Here is a 24133-nt window from a genome sequence, read left to right on the forward strand (position 1 = left end):
AGCTAATTGAACTGTGATAGAGGCAGTTTCCCACGCAAGTTGTGGCAGTCTTACACCACACAGTTCAGTCATGTTACCCCAGCTTTCACAAGGATTTGGTTAGGTCCCGTCTGTCATCACTGAGCAAATGGGTTTGTTTTGGCATTAAGACTGTGGCTGTAACGCAACTCCTGCTTTTATTTGTGGCCAGAGACGTGGCATTACGAACATCAGGGACGGACGGAGCCCCAGTGGTTAAAGAGACCGTCTCTCAACTGAAGGACTCGGGTTCAAGCCCCCCGTGTTGGCAAGCATCCATTTCACTGATGTAGATTTAGATACTGAACTCCTTCCAGGCCTGGATTCGCTGCTCTGCATTTGGCCTTTACCTCTGACCTCCCTGTGGAAGGAGGCAAGAGAAAAGAGGGTTAAAGTGAAAAAGAGGGATGTGAGAAAGTCGGTTTCTCATGGTTTGATATTCATTGCATGATGCGATTATTGAACTATTTGGACTTGTGCAATTTTATGAAAGTTAAAACAGATTATGGACAGAAGAATCTTACTTGTGTCTGCAGTTTGACCAACTGTTTTATCTTGTGATGTGGGTCAGTGGGTCTTCCACTTTGAAATGCCTAAACAACTACTGGATGAACTGCCTTGACATTTTGTGTTGACGTTTTTCTTCAGTCTCCATCATGAGTTGAACATTTTTGTTTTCCAGGTCAAATGTTTCAACAGCTATTAGATAGATTACAATGAATTGAAATATGGATGTTGGTGACCAGGGGGTGAAGTTTTGTAATTTTGGTCCTCTGACTAGCGTTACCATCAGATCAACATTTTAGTTGGTCCACTATGCAGACACTACCCAAATAACAAAACAAAACATCTGGCCCAACATACTGTATGCCTGAGTCTGGCCCAAACACTGCCACATCTGGGGAGATTACAGCTGTTATCCTTTGGTGTTGTCTGCTAGCTGCAACACTTTCGCTCTATGTGCCAAAATTGGTCCAGTTGTGGAAGCAGAATCTGAAAATCATGCTGCATGGACCAGATATAGGCCACTGAACCAGGCATACACTGTATCAGAACAAAACATGCATGAAGTATGAGTAAGATTTGTTCAAGAATCTGCTTAACATCAGGCTGAGTTTTGTGTTTTGGGCTCCTCAGAAAATGCTAGTATGCTATCACCCCCCTAAACAAGTGTGTGTAAACTGTGTCTATGTGCAGCCTCACAGAGCCGTGACCATCGACTCTGGGTTTCAGATTCCTTGACGTCTGATATGTGCCTGAAGCTAATGCTGTGATGCTATCGCTAAATTTTTAATTTTGCATCCTCCGATGTGGATAATTTGGCATGGCCTGGGTGTTTGAGGCCACACTGAACCTTACACCGACACTGTCTCTTATTTTCTCTAACATTACTCCTTGTTTTGCTCCGTCAATATGATTCTGGATTAGGGCTGGGCGATATGGCCTAAAATCAATATCACGATATATTGTTCAGTTCGCCTCGATAACGATAAATGGACGATAACTACTCAACCCCCCCCCCCCACGCGGATAGCATGACTCCCCTGGACCTATTTATTGCTATATATAGGCCTATTTTTTTTTTCTTTGCTATAACTGCTGTATTTACAGAGGTGCCACTTTAAAACTATACACTGTCTGAAAATATGTTAAGAAAATACAAATAAAATATTTTTAGTTGTTTATAGTTATTGAACAACTGATAAGCACACATTATTGCAGCACACATTAGGCTACAACATTTCTTTTTGGAACAAGCTGCTCTTCCTCCTCAACCAGATGACTACCTCAGCAGCCCCAGGCTTCAACTTTTGAATGTTTTCGCTACATTTAGTTGTGGTGGCCGCTGCTTCTTAATTATCGCCGCCAATATTTCATAATGGGGTCGGAGCAGACGCACAGTAATAATCTACCGTCACTTTGTAAACTTCTTAAAGTGCCTCGACCCGCTGGACGGCGCTCTGTTTATCAATAAAGAACGTCAACGTGGTTATTTCAGCCCATAAATTTAACGCCACGTGTCCGTTTCTGTCTATAATCTCTTTGTCACTCCCGAGTCCCTTCACGCTGGTCTGTTGACAAAATCACGTGACGGTGGCGACCGACGCTGCACGTTTTTAATCCGACATTTCAGTGAAGTGTTTTCTCATTGCTCTAGTGTGTGTGTCATTAACTCAGGTGAAAAAATAACAACAGTCTCAGTACAGATGAGCGCGCTCGCCGCGCTGCTGCCGGTATGTCACCGGCTCTGTCCCTTCCTGTTACAGACTGGATGGGGTGGAGTCACGTGACTACACACGCTGAACACGTAGTACGGCTCTTAAAGGGACATGAACACAGCCTACCTACACACAGCCAAAAAAGACAAAAACGACTTTTATTTTGTTTCTTTTTTTTCTTCTTTTTTTAAAACCGAATTTACCGACCTGGGCAAAATGACGTCGGTTATCGTCGTAAATTTCGGTATCGATACATTTTCGGTTTATCGCCCAGCCCTATTCTGGATAATACTATAGTTTTTGTACATTTAATGTACCCTAGAAAACAAGTACAGTCAAATTTAGATGTGTGATAAATCTGTTCAGTAAACTATGACATGATGGCTCTATATTCACCAGCAGTGTCATAAAAACTAATTTAAGACTAAAGCTCTGAGTCACACACTCTCACTTTAGGACTCCTACCTCCCTCTTTGTCTGTGGTCAGCTGATGTACTTCTGCACGCAATGGTCTGCTGACCCACTACAATCAGATCAGGTGCATGTATGTGTGAAAATGTGTGTGTGTGTGTGTTTAAAGGTGGTAGGTGAAGTCTGATGAACATCATAAGCCTGCACTGACACAGATATACTGTAAGCTTCATTCTTAGACAAACACAGGTCGCGCAGCTTCCTCACACAAGTCAACAAGTTTTCATGTAAACTGTATTTGAATCATGTACCAGGGAAAATTCAACAAAATCTGAGGCTTGGCTCTTTCAGTAAATGTCTTAGTAGGAGTGTGTGTGTGTGTGTGTGTGTGTGTGTGTGTGTGTGTGTGTGTGTGTGTGTGTGTGTGTGTGTGTGTGTGTGTGTGTGTGTGTGTGTGTGTGTGTGTGTGTGTGTGTGTGTGTGTGTGATGAAGATTTACAGGACTTTTGAGTTTCTGCCGCGCAATAAATGTTTTACATGCCGTGACAATGTGATGACGCAATAATAATAATTACTCAGAGAACATATGCTTGTTTGACACACACACACACACACACACACACACACACACACACACACACACACACACACACACACACACACACACACACACACACACACAATTGAATGTGTGTCATTACTTTCAGACCAGAGCTTGATGCTTGATTTAGTTTTTTCCACTGAAACCATAACAATGCACCCAGATAATGATGAGTGCTGAGCTCAGGACTCAGCTGTTAGTGAACAACATCCAGATGAGATCTTATTTTAGGAGGCAGACATTCTGATGGTTGTGCAACACTGGTTCCACCCTTTTAAAATGAAGCTATTTAAATTGACACATGATTAAAGTCAGTCAATATGTAACATACATAAAGCTCTAATGAGTTCAATGACACTTTAACGACTTGGGTTGGACTCTCTTGGTAGCACAAGCAATCATCCTGGGCCTTGGCTGATAATGTGACGTGAGACTGAATACGAATGATTGTCAATCACGTTGATAGATGAGGTAACTGCAGTTATTAAATGGCTCTATTTAATGCTGCATTCTGATTGGTCAATCGCTGCATTCTACGGCCTGTTATTCATGTATGACAGACCGTTGTTAAGTATAACACACCGTTGCTAGAGAAGCCGATCTGATCCGACGTCCAATTAAAAAATATTAAAAATATTATTATTAAAAAATAAACATTATAAATAGAAACTTTACTTACCAATCCTTGCCGATGCTGAATGATTGTGGGCAGAGATTTACCCGATGTATTCATTTATAAACCAATAAAAGTAGTAGGCTATTTGATGCAATTTATGAACCAATAAAATTTGTATTTTGATCAACAACGTATCTCAAATTGTTTATTTCACTCGTTAGCCATGTAAAAAGCGGGATAATGTAGAGTGAGCCCTTCAGGACGAATGAAACGGTGAATGAATGGTTTATTTCTCCATAACGACCGGCTCACTCTACATTATCCCTTACTTAAGCTCTTATTATAGTTTGACTGTAGGCTATAGATTATTTTTGACTCGAGACAACATGTTATGAACTCCCTCTATGAAACAAATGTTGACATCAGTCATAACTTGTCAGCTTTATTCTCGTTTAGCCAGATGCTAAATGGCCAAACTTCTCTTAGTAGTTTGTTTGCATTGGTGGACTCCATTACTAAGCTCCTGTTAGCTGGTGCTGCTGCTGTGGAGAAGTGGAAGGCAAGGGAACAAGTATAAATGTATAAATGTCACATCCTTTGTTTGGATGCACTGGTAAATTTGTCCCATGTCCAAGTTGAGCAGTAAAAGACAAATACATAAATCAGTTTTTGGCCTCGATTCCAACAATTACACAGAGAGAGACATGGAAGTCAGGGAGGCTCCACCATATGATCCTCAGTCTCATTTTTTAAGTCCACAATCTGTTCACATGTTGACTATGCAAAAACTATCTTCATAATTTTTTATGCAGAGTTGTTGGATGGAGAGCTTTGTGTTTCCTGCTCAGACAAATAAGATGAGCGATGATGCGGATGCCATCTTTGCATAGTAAAATAAATCGCTGTGCAAACTTGACTGCTAAATCCACTGGCAGGTCAGGTGTATTTAGTTTTATTGGATCGATTTCACCAACGCCCACATGACTTTATTTAATAAAACCTGTCAGTGATCTTTACACCCACAGCAGAGATTCCCAGAACTGAGTGGTGGACGTGCATCATTTTGCCTGACTGTGTGCACGTGCATGTGCGTGTGAGAGAGCGGGAGACAGTGGCGTGTCAGTGTTGGGTCGTGGGAAGGTGGGGAGGTGAGCCACTCAGTGAGGCTTTGTGGTGGCACTCCAGAGAGGTGAAATTGAGTTTGGACTGTCTGCAGAGCTAATCAGCCCTGTCTGGCCTGAAACCCGACCACTCACACACATGAAAGACGACTGATGCTGTAATAGACCAGGGTGGGAAGTCACCAGCAACCAGCATTCAAATGCTGACATTAGATATGGGTGTGTTAGTCTGCTATGGCAGCGTCTGCCAGACATCCAGGTATCAGTGGGAGATTTGTAGCAGCTTGTATTATATTAACTGCAGGATAATGTAAGAATTGGCTGTTGGTTTAATGTCTTTAGCCAGTTAACACAATTTATTGTTTTTACTGTACAAGAAATGCCATTTAATATTAAACTTGTATTACATAATCAGGGGGAAACAACAATAACAGACTAATCAATATTTCTAGATGAACAGCTACACAGTGAATCATCACCCTGCGTAGATTTACAGTGTTTTCGTGTGTTGGATTTTAAACACAATGTTTTTACTCCAGCTGCAGATCCCAGCAGTTTAAGCAAAAAAAAAAAAAAAAAAAAACTTCCATTGTGCCTTTTAAAGGGATAGTTCAACATTTTAGCAAATTGGCTCATTGCCATAATCCCTATAGTCTTAGCAGTAGGTTTGTTACCTTTAAAGTCCCTGGAAAGTGAAATTGGAGTTTTGTTTCAAAATATATTAAAAGTGTTCGAAATGTATTGATAAAAACATGCAAAAAGACTCATTTCTGTGCAGTGCTTAATTTTAGAGGTTAGGGTTTCACAGTTTCACTCTGCTTCAGTGGTCTTTGTTTTTAAGGGCAGGCTTATGGTACAGACACACCGACTCCGTCAACCGACGTTCCGTCAACGGATTCCATTCATGTCTATGTGGAGCAGGAGCTCCGGCCGGGCGGGGCAGATGGATACAGCAGGAGGAGTTGACGGACCCGTCGCCGTATGTGAATTTGCATAAAGTTCGATAGATTGAACTTTATGCAAATGAGGTCCGTCCAACGCAATGCGGCCGGCTCCAGAAACTTCGTTCAAACTATCAAACCAGGCGTTGTTGATCAAATATAAATCCAGATTCTGTTACTGCACTACACATTTCCCGCCTCAAATGTTTTCAGAAACATACTTTAGTGTGTTGTTTAACTGTAAAATGAGATCGTTTGTGACCCGGCCGCCATGTTGGAAACGGCAGAGCGAAACTCAAGCTCGGCACTACGTCACATAAACGTCACCTAGTCCTGCCCACTCGCTGCAGCGCTCGCCGGTCCGTTGTGGCCGGATCCGTCGCCGCCGGAGTTGGTGTGTCTGTACCATTACAGAGGGGGACGCCGTGACGCACTGGCGTCCCTACTTTCATAACTCCTCCCATGTGCACAGTAATATTATAAATACTTCAAGAACGCCAACGAGCGTCTGCTGCCACTTCTGCAGGAGCTACCAGCGCCGCCGGAGCTACCAGTCCACTAGCTTGGTCTCTGTCTTAATAAAATGTAATGCAGACTTATCAGGTCATTGTAAAACATTTATTTATTGATGTATATGTGGTGTTATTTGAACCTAGTCTATACAGATCCCAGAGGCAGCGCTGCTCTTATGTGAAACATGAAGCTCCACTTTTAATTCAAACAAACTAATGAGACTGCCACCGTGGGACCAGCCGGCGCTCGGTGGCAAAACTCTTAAGAGCCAAAACAGCCACAGTCCAGGTGAACCTCTGCAGCGTCCGTCCCACAGCTCACCGACACAGCAACGGCTACACCGGCAACAAAACCGTGGGCCGCCGCCGCCGTCAGCAGACGAATCTCCGCTTGCCCTGAGAGCGTTAGCTCGGCGGCTAGCACTAGGCCCGTCGTCCTGTGCTGACGGTGGCGGCCCTCATTGTTGTTGTGGTGTAGCCTTCAAGGCTCCCGTTGCTGTGGCGGTGAGCCGTGGGTCCGATGCTGCAGTGGCTCGGGACCATGGAGGCTCGGGGTGAACGAACGGGGCTAGCTGCCGAGCTAACGGTTAGCGCCGGGCTAGTCGAGCTAACGCGTTAGCGCCGGGCTATTAGCCGCCGAGCTAACGCTATCAGGGTAGCGGAGATTCGTGTGCCCCCAGCATATTTCCCTCACTGCTCAGTGTGTATCCGAGACATTCAGATAAGAGCTGGACTCAGACTCAGGCTCAAGCCCGTAGCTGCTCGGGTACGATGTGACAGTTAGCAGTAGCATCAGCATAGTTGGCCGGCCGGTAGAACGTCTCTGGCCATTTGATTGACAGTTGAAAGTTGACGAAGCTCAGCAAGTGGGCGGGGCTTATGTGCCTGCAGCAGACATCCAGAGCTGCGAGAACTGCCTCATTTAGTCATGATTTTAAAACCTAATTTCACCTACTAAACGTATTTTTCTAGCATCCAAAATTGGCAGGATGGTTAATAGGACATATGTCTGGGATGTGATTAACTCAGAAAACGAATCCAGTGTCACTTTTCAGGGACTTTAATTGTCGGTGCAAGCTATTTTTGGAACGGCGGAGCAGAGCCGTGAGCTGCTCAGAGCTACACTACGGAGGCGAATGGGATTTCTTGGTTTCCCTCATTAAACTCCACAGGAAGAGGCCCCTCCTCCCTGTGGCCATCACCTCTCTGCTGTTAAGGTCGTCACTGGCTCACAGTGCAGTCATTTTTACATTTTTGTGATTGCGTAACCTCATGCTAAAACTAAAAAAAAATATTTCCTCTTCTCTACTCTCAGTGCTCCATGATGACAAAGTGAAAACACAGTGTTGCAAATGTATTACAAAGGGGAAACTGGAACAAATATTGTAATGTATGACTGAAACATAAAAAAAAAAAATGGAAAGGGTCTGAAAGTTTTTTGCATTCAATACACTTGCGCATGAAAGTTACTTCTTTATCACACATCATACTTTTATAGGAGACTTTACTTTTTAGCTTGTTCACTCATATTGAACAATTTCCCTTTTGTCCGATTCTGATTCTCTACATTCATGATTTTCAACTGTGACCGCATTCACACAAAATCGTTGTGCGCCCAGACACCAACCATTTACATTTGCCATAGATAATATAAACATCCCCTAACATTAACAAGCATCCATTAAAAAATATATCCAGAGCTACTCTCCATCCTCTAATGAATTTTACAGTCTGTTGAAGAGATCTGCTCCATGTGTGTGTGTGTGTGTGTGTGTGTGTGTATTTATGTTGCATTTGTTCTGTGGTGTGTGTGTTTGTATATAGCCTGATTGGTTTAGGGGCCCATAAACCTATTGGTCAAGTGGGGCTGACCCCAGCACAGATTATTGTGTTTGACCCCTGACCCTGTACATTGTGTGTGTGTGTGTGTGTGTGTGTGTGCGTGTGTGTTTATATGCGTGCAGGTGTCTGTCCATGACCCTTCAATCCAATATGCTTGGGCTCCAAGCCCTTTTTCAGTGTGCGTGTTTGATGTGTGTGTGTGTGGGGGGGGGGGGAGTAAGGGAGGGGTCAACAGAGGGGGGAGGAACAAGCCAAGGTGAGTTAGATTTCATCATGTAAAAACCAGATTTAGTAAGGGGAAACAGCTTTTCTATTTTTAGGGCAGGAACAGTTGTTTCAGATTAAAAGAAGGAGCAAAAGGAAAAGTCAGTTGAAGAGAACAGGAAGAAGACATTAAAAACAGAAAGAAATGCAAAGGAGAAATTGGCCTGCTGACTCCAAAGGACACACAATGTACACTTTTTTTTCTCCTACACCCACCCTTTATTTCACATGTGCTCATCACATACATGAACATGCATTATCCTCCTCCTACACACACACACACACACACACACACATGTACGCACACTTGGTATGAGCTGGTTTTCTACCGCTCCCCAGACGGTTGCAAACCGGCAGCGTGCAACTGGAGAAAAAAAGACGAAGAGTAAAGTCAAAAATCTGCTGGAGCCGCTTGTCATAGTTTACAATGTGTGTGTGTGTGTGTGTGTGTGTGTGTGTGTGTGTGTGTGTGTGTGTGTGTGTGTGTGTGTGTGTGTGTGTGTGTGTGTGTGTGTGTGTGTGTGTGTGTGTGTGTGTGTGTGTGTGTGTGTGTGTGTGTTTGGGGCTCATAGTTCTCATGCACATTGTATTAGGGGCCAGCTGGGTCGGCCTCGGCTCTACACATGAGCCTGATTATGACTCAGTATTGCATTACTGACATTCCTCCATAGCTCTCTCTCTCTCTCTGCTCTTCTGACCCACCGCCCCCCCAACTCCCCTACCACCCCCCAACCCCCAACCCCCCCTCGCTTCTTTTTCTTTATCTCCCTCTCCCTCTTTCTGTCTACCTCTCCCGAGGCTGGGCAGATTTGCTGAGCAACCAGCACCCCCCCCCTCCCCTCCCCTCCCTCCCTCCCTACCCCTCCCTTGACCCCCTCAGCAAAGCCCAAACTCCCGACACGTGATCCGTACAGCTTCAGATCGAATCACCCCACCATTTTCTTTTCCCTTTTTTCTTTCTTTCTTTTTTTTTTTTTTTTTTTGAAAGACTTTCAAATGCCTCCTCTGCAAACCTTGAAGCCGTCAGTGTGCGTTACACATGTTGCTCTGGTCCTAACACTCCCGCATAGTATTTCACATACAGCTGAGGAGGAGGAAGAGGAAGAGGATAAGAGGGAGGAAGGAGGGGGCAGAAACTGAAACCATCAAGCAGCTCAAAGAAAATGTCAGAGGATGCATAAGAATAAGGGATGTGTGATGAGTTGTGGGTGTGTTTTAGGCGCAAAGACAATGAGTTTAATGTGACGCGATCAGTAAAAGGAGCTGACAGTGATTTGGTCTTTTTTTGGGGGGGGGGCATATGTGTGTTTGAGATGGGATTTGAACGCAGCGCTGAAGATAAGAGTGTAGACTGCGTGACAGGTATCAGCTCACCGTTTAAAAATTCTACACTGGGTTAATCCAGTGTGAGGGGAGGGGGGTGGGGGGTGGGGGGTGGCTCATACCACTCCTCGCAGCTCAGCCTTTATGCTGCCCAGCACGAGAAGAAGGGGCAGGCTGTCTCTCTCTCTCTCTTGTTCTCTCTTTCACTCTTGTCCTTCCTCTGTCACTTCCTCCCTCCTTCCCCCTCTTCCCTCTTACCTCTCCTGCATTGCCAATCTGTCCCTCCCTCTCTCTCTCTCCCTCTCTCTCTCTCTCTCTCTCTCTCTCTCTCTCTCCCTTCCTGACTTCCTTCCCTCCTCCTCCTCCCCCTCCCCTCCCTACTCGCTCCCTCTCTCCCTCCCTCCCTCTCTCTGTCTCTCTGTGTCACTGGAGAGCGTCTCAGTGTGAAAATGCCATCCTGCTCTCCAGACTGTTGCCTCTTTCAGGCTGTGGAGGTAAGAGACTTGTGTGTGTATGTGTGTGTGTGTGTGTGTGTGTGTGTGTGTGTGTGTGTGTGTGTGTTCATATCTTTTCTGGATGTGTGCCGTGAGGTGTGTGTGTGAGGAGGTGTGTGTGTGTGTGTAGTTACCAGTTTGCAGCAATGAGGATCTTTGCATTTTTCCCCCTCGATGTTTCTAAAACTTTTCTCACACAAAGCTCATGCGTCATGAATTTACTTTTTTTTTTTTTTTTACGGGGGCGTGTGGGAAGGGAAGAGGGAGTCTTCAGGCTTTGCAGGGGTAGAGAGCGCTGTGACGTTGTTTTTGGTTACATTCGTAGTCTCTATCTTAACGTGGATGTGCTGGTGCTCCTGGTGTTTTGTGCCATTTCCACCACTGCCCGTGTTTTTGTTTCTCTCCCTCCCTCCCTTTTTTTTTTTTTTTTTGATGTTTTCCTGTGTTTCCACTTCTCGGTGCCATTGTTCGACTTAATTTTCCATGCCCACTCATCCCAGGCCCTCGCCCATCACATCACCAGCTTTTGCATCTTGTTTCATGTAATTTTCAACAGTTGTTGCGCGGTGGGGTTTTGTGTGGCAGCAGAATCCCTGCTGTGGACAGAAAATGTTAAGTACATGTGTGTGTGTGTGTGTGTGTGTGTGAGAGAGAGAGAAAACATGCACTGACAACTCCTCTCCTTCTCACTTTTCCCTGGTTCATTCTCTCATATCTGTGTGCGCGTTTGTGTATCAGGCTGCGTGTGAGAGTGAGCTCACCAGTGTGTGTATATGTGTGTGTGTGTGTGTGTGTGTGTGTGAATCTGCTCATGCAGTGGGGAGAAGCAGCTGGTCCGAGGTATCTGTGCAGCAACACACACTCGATGATGAAGGCCGATTTTAAATGCTGGGCTGAAATGGTTCAAAATGGCGCAACAATGGAAGTTCCTCCGACTCACAACTGTGCCCGCTCTCTCTCTCCCTCTCCCCAGCGGTGACAGTTTTAGGAGACAAAAAGGCAACATGTGTAAATCCAGCGTGTTATTTCACCGTCCTGGGTGTGAATATGTGGTTTTCTCTGTTTTCCCGACCATGGATGCGCTCGCATGGTGACAGAAAACGTGTCATTGTGGGTTGTACGCAAGCAGGTTTACACGCATATTTGTGAAAGTGCGTGTTAGTAAGTTTGGTTGAGCTGTGTACAGAGGGGTTGAGCTGAGCGCGCAGGGGCCAGCCGACCTTTCCTGGACGTCATCCTTCCTCTTTCTCTCTTTTTTTTTTTAAAGGACTGCTCACTTTGGATTGGCAGAATAATGTGAACAGGACTTTTTTTAAGGGCGGACTTCATAAAACACCTAATTATGGAGGTGAATATCACACAGATCCGCTCTTCGCTTCGTCTTTTCTTTCTCCGCGGATTTCGATTCCCCAATGCAACTCGGGACATGTCGCCTTCCCCCGCTGTCTCACTGTTTCCAGCCAGTTATAACATGACCTTCGCTGCTCTCATGCGCATATATATCCTTATCATTATTCTCATTTATGTGTTTTCAGATAGTGAAGGTGTGGAGTGAGGATGGGGCTGGTAAAGTGGTGGAGATCCCCGCAGACATGACGGCCAGAGATGTCTGCCAGCTCCTGGTTTACAAGAGCCACTGTCTGGACGACAATGCCTGGACGCTGGTGGAGCACCACCCCATCTTCGGCCTTGGTAAGGATGCCTCGTTGTGTGCGCTTGCATCCAGGTGTGGATTTGTCCCACTGTTTTGTCTGTATTCCTGCCTCTCCTTTCTCTTTTTTTCCCTTTTTTTATTCATTTTGCAAGGATCAACTTTATTTTGTTTTCATGAAAAGATGGTGTGACAGCATCTCAACCAGCCAGATGTGTCACATCAGCTTTGCTGGGCTCAGTTTTACTCTTCTTTTCTTCAAAAGGCCGTGTCTCTGGTGGGTTTGCCTTCCACTGCATTCTAGTGTCTTTAGGAGTGTCTTTTCTGCAGGTGTGTTTCAGGCTTGTGTGTGTGTGTCTATACCCCTTTTGTGTGTCTTTGCATGGGTGGGGACACTCTCTTGTGTGTGCCCTCAGTGTGTATGTTCACTTGAGCATGGCACGAGTGCTTGTATGCTTTCTATAGGGCTCGGGCAGGGAGGTGTGGTGGTCACAGGATTAAGTATTTTCCATGTTCTGCTCACATGCCCGTTCCCTCCCAAATCATTCGTTGAGGGGTGGTGAAGAAGGGAAAAAAAGAATAACACAGGACTCGTGCTTTGCTTCCTTTCTTTTGCCATGTCTGCTATTGAGCCTGTGTGTCTTTTTGTATTTTTTGTTTTGTTTTCTCTGCGTCCGTCTTTGTCCTCCGAGAGGCTTTCTGACACCCGGGTTGTAATTTTAGACTCCAAAGATCACCTTGTGTTTTGCTGCTTGATCTACGCTTCTGGAAAAAAGTGCACGGGAGAGATGGAATGTGAGGTGAGGAGAGGGAGGGAGGGAAGGGAAAATAGGGAGAGAGAGAGAGAAGGAGAGAGAGATGAAAGGAGAAAGAAAGAGAGACAGAGAGGGAAAGAGGAAGAGAGGGAGAGAGAGGGGGGGAAGGGCGGAGAGGTCTGGACTAAAGCGTCATACCAGAGCTGCAAGGAACCAATCGTGGGTCTCTGTCGGACGAGCCCCTAGCCTTCCTAGCCAATCAATCTTTCCTCAGCCCTCCACAGGAAAATCCCCTGCTTGCAGCCAGCACACACACACACACACACACACACACACACACATACACACATATGCGGAGCCCAGACATTTCCTCCTCTAAAATGCAGAGAGAAGACTTTTTTCAAGCAGAAACAGTGACAGTAAAACTTGTGTGTGCTCGTGTGTGTGTGTGTGTGTGTGTGTGTGTGTGTGTGTGTGTGTGTGTGTGTGTGTGTGTGTGTGTGTGTGTGTGTGTGTGTGTGTGTGTAAAGGTGTGTTTTCCCTTAATAAACAAGACTGTGTAAGTTGATCTGGAAGAGAGAATTAGTGCTAAATCCTACTTGCTATCACATTGTGTGTGTGTCTGTCCAGAACTGGAACATCCTGTCACAATCAATTTCTTATCGGCCTCACTCAGAGATCATATGCCCTCAATTTCAAGAAACAGTACACACACACACACAGACACACACACAGACACACAGAGAGAAAGTAATTGGGCCTCTGTGGTGCACAGTGAGCAGGTTAGGTCTGTGTGAGCTCTTAATGTGTGCTTGTGTGTTTGTCTGTGGCTTGTACTTTGCTTATGGCTTCGCTGCTCTCAGCAATCAGCGTAAATACATGACATCATCCCCCCCCCTCCATCTCATCCCACCTCTCCTCTCCTCTCCACCTCCTCCCTCCCTGAATCACAGTGCCTTCTTCTTCTCACAGCCCCACCTCATTTAACCTCTTACTCCCTTGCTTGTCTCTTAGTAACAGCCGATTTTTCTTGCTGTGTCATTGCATACAATAGTGCAATCAGTGATAAATAAAGAACAGCCTGAAGTCAGTGATCATTTTAATAGATAACACTACAATAGTGGTCTCTTATACCTCAACACAAGTGAGCTCTATTCTCAGTGATGCATGCATTAATGCAAAATCTCAATTTTCATGCAGCATGCTGTGTGTAAGATTTTCACCGATGACTTAAGCTCTGTACTTGATGTCAAAATGTGTAAAAGACCATTTTTTCCCCCAATTTGTTTTCACTTTACACACATGGATATTGTATTTTGACACATCAAAGAGTCCCTGCTTTTAGAGGACACTGTTGAAAACAGTTTACACCAAACAAGGTCCTTTGGTGACAAGGACATTTCAGAATACGGTTTTAATATTAAAGAGAGAGGAAATGCATATAAAAAAGCTGCACATCATGCTGCAGATCAGCCACTCCCTAAGACATCATCAGAGGAACAATAAACAGTGAAATGATGAGTTAACAGTGAAAACTTTTTTTTTTTTCAAAATGTTTTATATTCTCCAGCTGCCCCCCCCCCCCCATCTCTGTTACTCTATCCCTAAGGATGACTCAAAGATGATACCATTGAGGTGACTAACAGTGTGTGTGTGTGTGTGTCCTCATGCAGAGCGGTGTCTGGAGGACCACGAGCTGGTGGTTCAGGTCCAAGCCTCCATGAGCAGCGACAGTAAATTCCTCTTCAGGAAGAACTATGCCAAATATGAATTCTTCAGGAACCCCCTGGTGAGTCTCTGGCATCCCTGAGATGACCTCTCTCTGACTGCTTTAGTTTAGCACGCAGCCCCATACACCCACTCACACTCTGCCCCCCCCCCCCCACATACACACACACACACAGCAGTTCTGCAGCTGATTTTCTAGGCTTGATATTTTTGGATTGGAGCTGCTGATTGCTAGAGTTTGATGCTAAGGTTTTAGGGGAAAACTGGAGACGCACAAGTGTTTCTGATGCAATATTTTGTATAGCTGTAAAATCGACATGTCCGAGGGTCTTACAGCCATGATGGTGGCTCTGTGAGGCTGCGTCAGGCACAACCATGCTTTGACCTAAATGTTTACATCACCATATTACTTTCTGGTAATTGAAAACTGTGTAGCAGGTATGATGTTTACCTTGTTCTCCATCTTTGTTTATGATGTTAGCAGGCTAATTAATCCTAAATTGGTGAAATTATGATGTATTGTTACAGTACACAGTATAGGCATTAGTTAAGGGTTGTAGGGAATTTGATTTAAAATGTTGTTGTTGACATTTGCCATTTAAATTTAACAGGAAGCTAGTATTTTTATGTGAAAGCCAGATAACTAGAAGGAGACAGCTTTGGAAAGTTAAGGATATGCTTGTTCAATGCAAAGTACAGTTTATTACTGGAGTTAAGGACAGTTTAAGAGTTTACAGCTGAGGCTGTGGTTAGAAACAGCAGCTTCTGTTGTGTTAACAGGCTCATAGACTGTGCTGCTAACCATCTTAGCTTAGTGTGTTAGCACGCTAATGTTTTCTAATTAGCATGATATCATTAGATTTAAGAAGATAATATTGTCCCATATAGACGGAAAACAACAACACAGAATAATACAGTAGGCCTACACAGTATACAGAATGAGGACATCAAAAGATTTCATAGTGAGTAGCTACTCTAACTGATGATGTTGATAGCGGACGGATGGTTTTTCACTAAGTTTGTCCTAAAAGTATAGGATTAAGTGATCTCTTTTCACCATGAAGTGGACCTGAATATGATTATTGAGATTTCAAAGACACAAGTGTTTGTACAATGTGGTGCTAGATCAAAATGAAGGGGGTTACAGTATCTGTCCAATAGCTGAGGTATCGAGGTAAATCTGCACAGTTACAGACAGACCTACAGTATCCCAAAGAGAAAACTTGTACCGAATAGTGTTCTTGCTTGGATCTGCTGATCAACTCCACAGTTAATGCAATTTTTATCCAATTTTTTATTATGGGGACAGAATGAATGATTGTTCATATCTGTAAAAGCCCAGTATTGTCCCATATCAGTCTCACTTTGTACACAATAGTCCCTTTGTATTGTCTCTCAGTGTAGTTGGCCTCTCTGTGGTCACACTATGTTTTATTCCTGTCCTCCTTCTGGAGATATAGGCTAGAAGCTGAAGCATATTAAGCTCACTCCACCTTTTTTTTTTTTACCCATCTTGAGTGTTTTTGGGTACGAACATTAGCTGAAGTGCAAAATGCAAAGCTGTTTGTCATTTTAAAGACACAAAGCTGCCTCTGACAGCCAGGGAGTCGGTGTCGCGCCAGCTTGCGTGGCATCTTTTGCTGATGTGGACTCTGTCAGCGTGGGGCTTTGCTGTTATGTGCTGGCTGGGTATACGGTGACATTATTGCTGTGGTGATTTAGGTGTGTGTCAGAGCCAGCAGGTGACCTCAGCTCTGTGGTAATGAGCACAGTAAAACACCAGAGTGCTGGCCGCGGCCTGTCAATCATGCTAAGAGTAGCGCTGCTGGCTAAAGGGGATTACATCAGCGGGTGAGATCATACTGCATCTACTCCCAGGCTCTTTCCCCCATCACTCTGCCTCTGAGTCCTTGTGCTCATCAAATACACACACAAATGCAGAGAGATGTATTCTGCATAGAGAAACACCACCCGACTCTGAGCTTGCATATGCATATGTTTTCTCGTGCCGCTCTCTCTCTCTCCCTTTTCCTCTCTCTTTTCTTCCCTTCTCGCTCATTGTCGCTCTCTCTCTGTGTGTTTTTCCATCCAGAACTTCTTTCCAGAGCAGATGGTGGCTTGGTGTCAGGAGTCTGATGGCTCAATCCCTCAGTCACAGCTCTTACAGGTGAGGCGATGACTAAGTGAAAGGACACATACATCTCTAATAGCACCCATGCTAAGACTTGATTCATTACCTAACCCCTGCGTGTTACCTCAGCTTTAATTTAATCCTACATCTAAATCTTAACTCTAAAGTAGCTGCCCTGCAAAGAGTGAAAGCAGGGAAATGTTCTCACTGTGGAGGATTTTTTTTTAACTCTGTGAGAACATGTGGTAATCCAAAAATATGTATGCATGCACACACACAGCTCAGGAAATCTGCTGACTGCAGTCACCCAGTGTTGTTACTGCCAGATTTTTTTTTTTAAATATAGAAAGAAAAGCTTGGACATAATCATTATTTAAATCAATTTCACAGCAGGATGAATATGTATGTTTAAAAAACAAAAGAAACATGTTCCCAACTTCCCATAAATGCTGGTGTGTTTTTTTCCCCAGAACTTTCTGAACTCCAGCAGCTGTCCAGAGATCCAGGGCTATCTGTACATGAAGGAGCCTGGACGCAAGTCCTGGAAGAAGCTCTACATGTTCCTGCGACGCTCGGGTCTCTACTACTCTACAAAAGGGACATCCAAGGTGACAAATCAGTGCTATATTGTTTCAGGTGTTGGTGTTTTGTGGGCAATGGCTGGGTGGAGAACTTATGTCTGATAGTTTTACTTAGAGAGTGTCTCATCCAAGAATAGATCAACTTCTAATATAGATTTTAAAAAATACTATAGTAAATCCTAATTTAGCATTTTCCAGAAGAACATGTGAACAAATGTAACACAGATGTCTGTAATCAATCTCTGCATCTCTCTGACTGAACAGGAGCCGCGACATTTGCAGCTGGTGTCAGATCTGGAAGACAGTAACATCTTCACCATCATCACAGGCAGGAAGCTTCACAATGCCCCCACAGACTACCAGTTCTGTATCAAGGTAACACACACACACACACATACACACACACACGCACACACACACACACACACACACACACACACACACACACACACTAGAGACACTGCAACACTAGCAACTCATTTAAACCAGTGTTGAGGAGTGTGGCAGATAAAATAAAATATTTTCACTGTTTGCACAGTCAGATTCTTCATTTAGTGGGGTGGATTAGCTCAATATTTTACACCAATCGTTCACTTTGTGATAAAAGCATGAAATTTGGTGGATGTGTTGGTGAATATGTTTCAAACAAATCTGGATATTGGGCCACCTCAAAAGCGCCCCCTAGTGGCCGTGGCAGCCATTTGTCATGCGAATAAATGAATGATTAATATAAACTGCCCTTTTAATAATACCAACTGGTGATGTATTGTATATTGTTGGAAAGCCTGATTAGTCACCTTTACAACGAGGTACAGCTTGTAAGGATCGTGCATTCATGGAATGAGCAACGGGGCTAAACGTGTGGGTAGCGCCCCCCAAACATGTGCATCCCCTATGGGGCGGATTTGCTCAATGAATCACAAGAATTGTTTATTTTGTGGTAGAAGCACAATTTTGGTGGAGGTGTTGGTGGCTATGTTTCAAACATTTTTGGTACTACACGAGAGTTCATTGATCTCTGATTAAGAATGGTTTTACCATCTCAGCGACCTTTCCATTTGATTCCTGGAGTCATAATTATCGGAAAAAGTGTGTTCATTTGTCTTTGTATGATGTCTGGTTTAGGAGTTATGAAAATTGGCATTTTCGCCATTTGTGCGGACATAAATTCAAAATGGCCGGCAAAAAATCAGTTGACCCGGGCAACAGGCAAAAATCTTAAGTAGACATCTTAAGGGTCCTTAAAAACCAAAAATGTTTGAAACATATCCATCAACACATCCACCAAATGTTGTGCTTCTATCACAAAATAAACAATTCTTGTGATTTATTGAGCTAATCCGCCCCACAGGGGATGCACATTTTTGGGGGGCGCTACCCACACGTTTAGCCCCGTTACTCATTCCATGAATGCACGATCCTTACAAGCTGTACCTCGTTGTAAAGGTGACTAATCAGGCTTTCCAACAATATACAATACATCACCAGTTGGTATTCTTAAAAGGGCAGTTTATATTAATCATTCCTTTATTTGCATAACAAATGGCTGCCACGGCCACTAGGGGGCGCTTTTGAGGTGGCCCAATATCCAGATTTGTTTGAAACATATTCACCAACACATCCACCAAATTTCATGCTTTTATCACAAAGTGAACGATTGTTTAGCTAATCCACCCCACTAATTGGAGTGTGTAGTGTGAGTGTATCTCCTTCCAGAGGTTGGTGCAGTGTGTGTGTGTGTTGGAGGACTGTGTGTCCCACTCCAGGAGTTATCTGTGGTGGGTCACCTGCTGATCTGGGATAAGCACAGTCGGATAAGCTGGGATGCTACAGGGAATCTGGCCTGCCTAACCCCCTCCCTTAGCTCTCTATTACACACACACACACACACACACACACACACACACACACACACACACACACACACACACACACTAGACAACCGGCATGTCAGATGCTGTCAGCGGGGGTGACGATGCAGGATTGGGTACGGGATTTTACTTTGCTGCTGGGGGTGGCTGGATTGTTGCTATGGCAACATAAATGAATTTATCAGTAGGGGTTGCTTTTAAGGAGCAGTGTGTCTAACATCTCTGGTTACTGGAGGAGGAGGAGGGAGAAAATCTGCACTGTGATGCTGGAACAGTCTTTGCTAGTGGGCCTGTAATATATTGTTGTTTACATCCAATAAATGTCAGAGGCTTTAATTAAATGTCACTCATTAATCTGAACCATCACCTGCTTCCTTTGAAACCTTGCAAGCTATTAATCACATTAAAGAGTTGAATGAGTGTAATGGATTCACAAACAGTTCATGAGAGCTTTGTTTGATGTAATACTTAGAGATTTTGCTGCTACAGCCTCATTTGATCAGCTACGACCAGGAGATTACAGCTACTTTTAGCTAACACTAACTTCACAGTCATTTTGGTCTGTAAGACATTAGTATGTTAGCCTTGATGTTGTTATTATCATTATTACAGCAGGGTGTATTCAGGCAACAGTGATCATAAAGACAACTGTGGTGTTACTTGTCTGGGCCTGGGGAGTCTCTAACTCTGTATACTGAAAATGATCACTGCTGAAAACCACAAAAGAGACCTCACACGTTGATGATGTGCACCTCATTAACGTAATACCCCACTGTGTCTGCCGTTTGACAGCCCAGCAAAGTGAGGAGCGATTGTAAGGAGCTGAAGATGCTGTGTGCGGAGGACGAGCAGAGCAGGACCTGCTGGATGACCGCCTTCAGACTGCTCAAAGTAACTGCCTTCATCTCTAGCACCGTGTAGTTGTCGTTCAATCCAAGAGAGCGAGGTTTGCTACTGCACAGTTCACAGATGGTTGATAAATGCCGCTAATTGGCACCCAACGTATAGTGGTACTTAGTTAATAAGGAGGTTAAATTCCATTTGTTGAAGTGCGAACGTTAATTAAATTGTCGGGTGTTTGAAAGCACGTGCTGATGGAGTCTCTCCTCTCCTGCCTCCACAGTATGGCATCGTACTGTATCAAAGCTACAACATCCCCCAGCAGAGGAAGTCCAACCTCTCACCTTTCTCAGCGCCTGTGGTGAGGATCTACTCTCTCTCTCTGTCTGACATCACTGTGTTCCAGCCCTGCTCTGTTCCATCCAGTAGTCAGCTGACGGTCAACTGGAAACTGGTTCACCCTGTGACCACCGTGTTCCTCTCAACAGCAAAGACTTGCGGTTTTGCATAAGAAGGATTTGTCAAATACTGACATGAGTTTCTATTCAAATGATCATTGCTGCTGTTGACCTTATGAGTATGAGTATGTTCTGCAGTGGAAGGCTTATGGTCCAGATCCAGGTCAGACTGCTCATTTAAACAAAGAGCAGGATATAACAAAAGTACATCCGGCACATAACATCTTATCCCGGAGTTATTTACAAAGGTGAACATTTACATAATGTTCACACACACGCAGGGCATATAAAAGGTTGAACACAGAGTAAACAGAGAGACCTGCATATTTGTTTGCTGTGTTAAACTAAGACTAATCACATCACACCATGAGGTGTTGGCAAAAGTTTCATAAGCTCCTTTGCAAAGATTGTGCGTTAAAATAAGTGACAAATCTCTAGAATCTGTCCAAACTTTGTACTTTTTGATCATTAGACCTGCGGAGTGAGTTTTGTTCAAACACTTGTAGTCCTGTAAGCTTACTGCTGCAGAACAGTGTGTTCACACTGGAAAAACATTTCTTAGGTTTATAAATCTTCACTTTGGAAAAACTGGAGCTGGAGTTTCTGTTTCATAAACAGTTTTATACAAAAGAATGAATGAATGAATTCTCAGTTGATTAATCGACAGAAGCCTCAGCACTAAATGTAATTACTATAATACACATGTTATGATGACAGATCTTTATACGATTGGTGTTCCCATAGATCCAGAATGTGTTTGAAAGAAAATACAAAATACAAAGTTTTAAAAAGAAAAGTGGATATTTGATTTAATATAACAATGTAGTTGTTTTTAAATGATTTTGGACTGGACATTAGGGCTAGTATAACAAATGTACTTATTGTATTTAATTAGGCCAATTACTGGTCTGAAATAGACCAAACTGAAGTCCCCTGATTTCTTATGTTATTTTTAATCCTTGACTTGTGCTTTTTTTTCACCAGTTTTTGTTTTGAAAAGCATTAGTAGTATATTTAAGAGCTATTTCCAGTGGAGGCTGAGGTCTAAGTGATTAATAAATAATAATAAAAAAAAAACCTTAAATAATTTGAGCAGGAGAGAGAAAGCCAGGGGAGGCGTTGGTTGGGTCGGCTGAAGTGGGTCTGTGTGCAGACAGGATTTGTCATGCCCCAGTGAGTGTGTCTGGCTTGTTTGACCTCTGACCCTTGCCCACCCCCTCCTCCCGTCACCTAACTACTTGTGTACCCCCTCCCCCCTACCCCCCTCCCCTCCCCTCCCCCTCCACACCCTGCCACGTCTCCTCACAGCGGAGTGTATCTGAGAACTCCCTGGTGGCCATGGACTTCTCCGGACGGACCGGTCGCGTCATCGACAACCCTGTCGAGGCCCAGAGCGCCGCCCTGGAGGAGGGGCAGACCTGGAGGGTAAGAGGGGGAGGGAGAGGGAGAGACGATGGATGAATGGGATGAATACATCTTCAGACAGTGGATGAGTTCACATCACAGACATGAAGTTAGGACCCAAATGTGCCACAGTGAACCCATGATATTAGTTACTTACAGGATTTCTTTCCATCCACTTTTATATAATTAAGTTTCAGTGAAGGAGCCTTGCTACCATACAGCAATGGAGGGTTTTCACTGCACAAGGAATTGGTATATAAATGTGATGTCTTTCTTGGAAAGCGTGTGCATGAGCCATCCTCCATTTTGAGCTAATTTACTTTTCCCCCCCAGCACTTTTCTTAATAGATTTCAGTGAACAGCAGCTCCACTTATCTGTTGCTGAGATCACAGCTTATAGAGGCAGAGCGGAGCACAGCTGCTCACTTCATACTGTGTGTGTGTGTGTGTTTGTGTGTGCGTGTTTCCTCGCTGTAACACAACAGTAACAGTAACCCAGCAATACAGAAAATGTGATATGTGTTGTTTGTCATTTCTTCCCCACAGAAGCGAAGCCAGCGTATGAATGTGCTGGGCAGCCCCAGCCCCCTGCACCCCTCCTCCCTGAGCACAGGTACTCTCACTTCCCCAACTAACACAGACGCTTTTTATTTTCATAAGCCAGGAAAGGCTTTTTCACTCTGCACCGATGTGGAGTTTAACGTCTAACAGTGAGTGTGTGTCTGTCTTCCAGTGATCCACAGGACACAGGTATGGTTTCATGGACGCATCATGAGAGAGGAGGCCCACAAAATGATCATCCAACAAGGCCAAGTAGACGGGTAAGGACAAAGATAGGTTACGAGGAAAGAAGACTGAGAGGATGTTTTAAGAACTTTCCTTTTGATGTGGCATCATCTCAGAAGAAATGTTGCTCATGTGAAACACGGTTGAAAGATTGGATGGGAGAACAGGTTGCAAGTGAAGATTAGAAGTAGTGCAGTATAAATGAAAAATTTAAAAACAGAGACATCACCGCTGCAGAGAGAGAAGCTAAGATCTCTAAAATGTCTAAAAACAGCCACACACTGCCTTTACCCAGTGGATTAAGATAAGGTTTGTCTCAGAGTAAATGAGAAATGGGGTTCAGTAATGTTATATATTTCAGATTTTTCATCAAATAATCGAAACATTTCCCACCTTCTCTCTCCCTCTTTATATGTGTGTCAGGTTATTCCTGTTGCGGGACAGTCAGAGTAATCCCAAGGCGTTCGTGCTCACTTTGTGCCACCACCAGAAGATCAAGCACTTCCAGATCCTACCGGTCAGTCACATGACGCAACAGTCACTGGTACAATCCAGTGCAATAAGGCACAGAGAGGCAGATCGCTGCTCCACTCTGACTCTCAGAACCTTTACAGAATGCATTGTAATTAGGTTGTGTCATACACCAGGTATTTAACTACAGTTATCATCTCAAAAGCTGAATCTTTAAGTTTTATCATTCAGCTATTCTCCAAAGCATACAACTGAGTGGCATTCCTTCCTCCCAGGAAAGCCATCTGTTTGAATTTATCATGTCACAGTACAGAAATCAACTCGAAATGCTTGAAAGTGTCAGTTTACCCAAATTACAACAAACACATGTTGACATTTACCCCCAAAGGTCACAGGTAAACGTCTTGCTTTATTCACCAAAAGTAACTTTTTTTGACATCTGCTTAATTTCAAACACTACATGGTGAATAAACATGCTAGCAGCTCTGTGAGACTGTATTTAGTGTATTCAGGCACAGCTTTGAACTAAATGCAAACATTAGAGTGCTAGGATGCTAAACTGTTCATGTTTACATGTTCACTGTGTTTTCAATCATTTGCACAAAGTAGAGATGAAGCTGATGAGTACGTAACTGATTCTTCAGATGTAGGCTATATCATAAGTATCTATATCGTATATTTCATCCAATCCATTCAATAGATGTTACCATGGCTACAAAACAGTTTTTGACATATTCTGTTACTGTGTATGTTTCATCTGTTTGCTCCTCTCCCTGTTGTGTCAGTCAGTACGTTTACATGTCAGTTGAAAAAAAAAAAAGAATTATTGCCTTAATCCGACTATAACTGGACAACTGAAGTGCATGTGAACGCGTGAGTCCAACTAATACCCGAGTTCTCCAAATCCGACTAAGACCCAGATAATGGGGTTGGAAATCAATTTTCTTCTGCATGTATACGCCTATGTGAACAATGCATGTGTGTGCATGCTTCACAACAGTAAAGATAGTAGCACAGAAGCTGGCCCGAACCTGCAAAGAAAACATTTTTAAAAAGCTGTGTCAGCACAGATTGAATGCATTTCACACAGTGCAA

The 24133-nt window shown here is 43.9% G+C and overlaps 1 protein-coding gene across 4 annotated transcripts in view; it reads left to right on the top strand.

Moving 5' to 3' along the window:
• LOC146978889 (growth factor receptor-bound protein 10-like) overlaps positions 1–24133 on the top strand; it is a 57600-nt gene that overhangs the window by 27292 nt on the left and 6175 nt on the right. For all 4 annotated transcript variants that reach the window (XM_085791938.1, XM_085791941.1, XM_085791939.1 and 1 more), the window contains 11 exons: positions 11898–12054; positions 14442–14557; positions 16589–16663; positions 17098–17235; positions 17473–17583; positions 19872–19970; positions 20203–20280; positions 21686–21802; positions 22328–22394; positions 22515–22602; positions 22991–23084. In XM_085791938.1, coding sequence (XP_085648064.1) covers positions 11898–12054; positions 14442–14557; positions 16589–16663; positions 17098–17235; positions 17473–17583; positions 19872–19970; positions 20203–20280; positions 21686–21802; positions 22328–22394; positions 22515–22602; positions 22991–23084 — 1140 coding nt within the window. The remainder of the gene's footprint in view (positions 1–11897; positions 12055–14441; positions 14558–16588; positions 16664–17097; positions 17236–17472; positions 17584–19871; positions 19971–20202; positions 20281–21685; positions 21803–22327; positions 22395–22514; positions 22603–22990; positions 23085–24133) is intronic.

The sequence above is a fragment of the Trachurus japonicus genome, chromosome 11, assembly GCF_045865225.1.
Source record: "Trachurus japonicus isolate A0001 chromosome 11, Traja_1.0".
Taxonomy (NCBI): domain Eukaryota; kingdom Metazoa; phylum Chordata; class Actinopteri; order Carangiformes; family Carangidae; genus Trachurus; species Trachurus japonicus.